Source organism: Octopus bimaculoides, chromosome 23 (genome assembly GCF_001194135.2).
Source record: "Octopus bimaculoides isolate UCB-OBI-ISO-001 chromosome 23, ASM119413v2, whole genome shotgun sequence".
In the NCBI taxonomy this organism is placed as follows: domain Eukaryota; kingdom Metazoa; phylum Mollusca; class Cephalopoda; order Octopoda; family Octopodidae; genus Octopus; species Octopus bimaculoides.
Window position 1 is genome coordinate 17,237,272 of NC_069003.1, and position 5,844 is coordinate 17,243,115.

Consider the following 5,844-nt stretch of genomic DNA (forward strand, 5'->3'; position numbering starts at 1 on the left):
TAAGGTGTGTGTGTGTGTGTGTGTGTGCTTATGTATAAAATATGTATATATATATATATATATATATATATATATAGGTAAATGATAGGATTGCTTCAATATTTCAGGGGTAGTCTGAAGTATCTAAGCAACCAGGGGATAGTTAAATCCGAAGGCACTCCTGGAAATTACTTGTGTGGGTACCGTCTTCGTTAGAAGGTATCCAGAGGCAGGTAATTTATTGTTTAAACCGCAGTTTATAATTCTCCATTCTCCACATAATTATATATATATATATATATTTGGGAATAATATATGTCATCATCCTTATTTAGTATCTACCTTACATGCTGACATGGGTTAGATGGATTGATTGAAACTGTAAGACAGAGGTGCACCAGGTCACAATGTGATTTAGCATAGTTTCTACAGCTGGATGTCCTTCTTAGCATCAACTACCCCAATGTAATGCATGCTCCTTATGTGCCACCAGCATCTGTGTCAGTTACGTGACACCAGCATCAGCCACAACTATGATTTCAGTTGATTTCGCTAGTCTTCTTAAGCACAGCATATTCCCAAAGGTCTTGGTCAATAAACATTGCCTTTGTGAGGCCCATTGTTCAAAGGGTGCTTTTTACATTCTACCAGAACAGGTACCTGTTATGTGAAACTGGCACCAGCCACGACTATGGTTTCACTTGGCTTGATGGGTCTACTCAAGCATGACATGTCGCCAAAAGTGTTTGTCTCTTGTCATTGAGACCCAACATTCAAAGATCATGCTTCACCATCTTTCCTCATGTCTTCCTGGGTCTACCTCTTCCACAGGTTTCCTCCACAGAGATCAGCACTTTTTAACACAGGTGTCCTTGTCCATACATATCACATGACCATACCAGTGCAGTTGTCTCTCTTGCACACCACATCTGATGCCTCTTATGTGCAGCTTTTCTTTCAAATGCATATACTGTCATTCATGCACACTGACATTGCACATCCAGCAAAGCATACTGGCTTCATTTCTTTCAAGCCTTCACATATCCTCTGCAGTTACAGCCCATGTATCACTATCATGTAGCATGGCTGTTTGCACACAGGCATCATACAGTTTGCCTTTCACTCTGAGGGAGAGGCCCTTTGTTACCAAACAGAGGTAGGAGCCCTCTGAACTCTGCTCAGTCTATTCTTATTCTAGCAGTTTTGCTATCAGAGCATCAATGTCCACTCCTGACTTGGTCACTTATATAACGGAAGCTATCAACTATTTCTAGCTTTCCCCACTGGCATTTGATGGAGTCTATTTTCTGTACATTTTTAGTGTTTATTGTACTTGTATACCCTCCACACACAAAAACTATTTTCCATGTTAACCTTCCTCTTATATTGCTGCACCTCTTATGTGTCCATAGCTTACACTGGATACATATTATGGAGTTTCTACCTATGTCTTTTCTACAGATTTAGCAGGGCCATCTCTACCTGAAGAAATTTGTGATTTGTTCACTTTCCTACTTAGTAACTTTGGTTTTTGCTAGATTAACTCTAAAGTTCTTTGATTCTAGACCTTGCTTCCACACCTGAAACTTCTCTAGTTCTGGAAGTGATTTGGCTATGGAACAAGGTCATCAGCATAGAGGAGCTTCCAAGGGCTGTCTGACTTAAATTCCTTTGTTATTGCCTGGAGGACTATGATGAAGAGGGGGCTGAAGACTGATCCTTGGTGAACCCCTACTTGTACCCTGAATTCATTGCTCTGCTTGTTGCCAACCCTCACCTTACTGGCAGCATTCCTGTACATGGCTTGTACAGCTCCCACCAACCACTCATCTATCCCTAGTTTATGCATTGACTACCAGATAAGAGATCAGGGGATTCTGTCAAATGCTTTCTCCGTGTCAACAAAAGCTAAGTACAGAGGTTTAGTTTTGGCTAAGTACTTCTGCTGCTGCCTTACTAGGAATATAGCATCAGTGGTGCTTCTCCCTGACACAAAATCAAACTGCATCTCATTTAGACTCTCTTCCTAATTAGTTGGGCTTTGACTCTCTGTAACTTCCATCACCTGATCCCACAATTTGATACCTCTAATTATTTCAGTCTAAGGTATCAAGTTTACCTTTGTAGTAGTTGACTATGGTGGTGCTACAGCACTCATTATGTATGACCCCCTCATGTACAATCTGATGGGCCAGGGGCTTTCCTGGTTTTCTTATCCTTCATAAGTTTATCTACCATGCTACTGTCTATTTAGATTGCTGGGCCCTCTGTTGGATCCACAGTAGGTAGACTCTCCTTCTTCCATGAGTTCTCTACGTTTAGCAGCCTTTCAAAGTGGTATTTTCAAGCCTCTTTCTTTGTAGAGTCACTAACTGCAAGTGAACCATCATCCATGCGAACACACTTCTTTCCAACATCACAATTTTCCCTGGCACACTGTCTTGCAAACTGAAGCACCCTTTTAATTGTAATAATTATTCACTCCCTGATAGTAAACCGCAAATTTTCTGCGGTATTGCTTGTGATGCACATGGTAATTTCTCGAGGAAGAAATAGTGAACTGGCTGGCCGATGTAGGTTCAGTTGTGCTTTCAGGTTGTGCCGATGCATGAATGTTCACTCGTTCATGCATGCCCAGTTTGCTAGCATCGTCGAATTTACTACTAGAATATCATACCGATGAAGGAAATTGAGTATTATCGCTCATAATCCAGAAACGCGTCTATGATTAACTTCGAATGGTTAGTTTTCATTGTTTTTTCTTGTTTTTGCCTTTGTGAGTTACAAGTAATGCTATCTGTTGGAGTCTCAGCTTTTTTAGCTGCTATTTCTGAACTTCGGTATGTGGTGAAGCAAATGTTTGCTGATCCCTTAATTATGTTTATAAATGTATAAGAACTTTTAAATAAGTTCTCCACCGATAATGGTGTTTACATACCGAAGGGCTTGGTAAAAATTATTAATTGTTGATTTATTAATAAATTAATAAATTGATAAACCTTTACCCTTTTAATTGTAATATATATATATATATATATATATACACGGGGGCGGGGAGACTGAGGTTTTTGCCTTCTTGCCTCCACATCACATGATAGTTGTAAATGAGTGTCCTGCATTTCCAATCTTCTGTGAAAACATGTCAGTCATGGGGAAATATTAATTTGCTTGGAAGCAAGTGAGGGTTGGCAACAGGAAGGGTATCTGGCTGTAGAAAATCCACCTTGACAAATACCATCTCACCTTATGTGATCATGGAAATTTGGATATTATGATGATGATGGCAATCATTTGTTTACTTTAATTTCAGGAACTGGAGCAGAAACTTGCTCAGTATGAAGAGGAATTGATTCTTAGGAAGAACCTCAAAGTGCAGCTCTCAAAGATGGAAGAACTGGAGAAGGAATTGGAAATGTTAAAAGTTGATAACGCCTACCTTAAGTAAGGAGTCAGCATTGTACTTTCTACTTTAAACTGGGTTTGGCTGTTCTGCAGGTTATAGCTTTTTGGGGTTGTTTTTTTTTTTCATCATTGTGTGTGTATAGCAGGTGATGGTGAGGTGATGATGGTTGTGGTGGGTGGAGGCTAATTGTGGAATAGGGTGGGGAGCAGAAGGTAGCAGTGATTTTGGTAGATGAGAAGAAAATGTAATCATCCTTTAACGTTCATTTTCCATGATGGCATGGATTGGACAGTTTGACCAGAGCTGGTAAGCTGGAGAGCTGTACCAGGTTCCAGTCTGATTTGGCTTATTTTCCATGGCTGGATGCTTTTAATGTACCACCAGCACGAGCACTTTTATGTGGCACCAGCATGAGTGCTTTTTACATGGCACTGGCATGAGTGCTTTTTATGTGACATTGGCACAGGTCTCTTCACTAGGTGTGGCCTTAACACTTCTGCTGTGGAGGATGGGTTTCCTTGAGTACAGCAGGGCGCCAACTATCTCAGTCCTTTGTCATCTCATTCGAAAGGTTCAGCATTGTGAGGTCATCCTTCAGTACTTTGTACCATCTCTTCCTGGTCTCCCACTTCCATGAGTTTCATCCATTTTGAGTGAACGCCCATGGTAAATCCTTTAGCTACTCTGTGAAATGTAATGCATATTTATTCACATTGTTTTGAATTAATCATGTATTATGTCATGGTTTTGAGATTTTGATGAGATTGTTTATTTTTAAGACATTATAGGGTATTAGTGCGAGGCTGGATCTGGCTAGTTTGAACATAAGACATATTGAATACTTGGGCCAGATAAAGCTGGTTTAAATACTAAAGGGTTAATTTGGGGTGGGTGATGGGTGGGTGGTGGAGTGATGTAGGTATTAGTAGTAGAGTCTATGGTCATGATGACAATGTTGTGTAGCTCTGGGTCTGGCTTGATTGAGCAGACAAATCAATGGTGAAAGTTTTGTTTATTTTCTTATTCTTTCAGATATACTCTACCTAGGACTATATATTCTAATGTGTTTTTTTTTTAAGAATGTAGAGTGTGATTTGAGGGGAATATCACGGTTATTTTTAGCAGATTGATCACATAGACAAGTTCATTAATGATGCTGGTGGTAATTGTGATGATGATGATGCTGGTAATTATGGTGATTATGATGGCATTCTTCTATTTCTAGGAATAATCAAGAAATGACAGCTGTGCTAAAAGAGAAGCTGGAAGGTTCCCAGAAGAAAATATCTCGTTATGAGCAGCGTTTGTCACACTACAACACTATGGAATGTGACTATGAGGTAAACTCTTTGGCTCTGGCAGCCTCCCCTTTTTGGGTCTCAACCCTCCCCTCTTCTTTCTTGCCCCCACCCCTATAGTGTCTCATCTCCCCTGTTCTGTGTAATCCCCTCCCCTCTTCTCATACCCACCCCTGTAGTGTATCATATCTCCCCTGTTCTATCTTACCCCATCTCCTCTTTCTTCTTATTCATACCCTCTAGTGCAGTGGTTCTCAAAGTGGCTGGGGGTGGAGGTGGAAAGATCCAGGGGTCATTGAAAGAAAGTGAGGTGATAATGGCATGGCCAAAAGCAGGTGATATATGTAAAAGCAACAAGATAATGGGTTAATTAGGTGAAGTTTTATTTATGAAATACAGTTGTTTTGAATTTGCTGCAGAATGTGGTCTATGTTTGTGGTAATGAGTTGAGAGGGGGGGGGCACTAGGAATGTGGCCCAGGTGCCAAGGGGGTGGTAGCCTGTAAAAGTTTGGGAACCACTGCTCTAGTGTGCCATTCTACCCTATTCTTGCTATCCTTCCTTCTTTCTTCTATATAATGCACATCCCTCTCATCTTCTTTCTCATCCCTACCCTTTTGCATCTTGTTCTCCTCTCTACCTCCCCCACCACTCAAACAATTCTTTTTACTTCGTTCCTGTTTTTCTCCTTTCCTTTCTTCTGTATTTGTTGCTTGACTTCAGATCATTTCTTATCCAGCAATCTCCTATAATCTAAGTGATTCTTATCATGACCAGTCTATCTGTTATTTTTTTTTACACACACACGCACAGTGTGTTAAAATTATGTTGTATATATATGTATATATATATATATCATCATCATCATCGTTTAACGTCCGCTTTCCATGCTAGCATAAGTTGGACGATTTGACTGAGGACTAGTGGAACCCGAAGGCTACACCAGGCTCCAATCTGATTTGACAGAGTTTCTACAGCTGGATGCCCTTCCTAACGCCAACCACTCAGAAAGTGTAGTGGGTGCTTTTACATGACACCGGCACGAAGGCCAGTCAGGCAGTACTGGCAATGGCCACGCTCAAAATGGTGTATTTTATGTGCCACCCACACAAGAGCCAGTCCAGGGGCACTGGCAACGATCTCGCTCGAAAGTCCTTACACATGC

General features: G+C 40.8%; 1 protein-coding gene across 1 annotated transcript in view; it reads left to right on the forward strand.

The window, feature by feature from the left end:
- The window catches only part of LOC106869451 (mitotic spindle assembly checkpoint protein MAD1), a 77,230-nt gene that overhangs the window by 24,372 nt on the left and 47,014 nt on the right, over positions 1-5,844 (forward strand). Inside the window, exons 7-8 of the mRNA XM_052975889.1 lie at positions 3,290-3,420; positions 4,608-4,722. Coding sequence (XP_052831849.1) covers positions 3,290-3,420; positions 4,608-4,722 — 246 coding nt within the window. The remainder of the gene's footprint in view (positions 1-3,289; positions 3,421-4,607; positions 4,723-5,844) is intronic.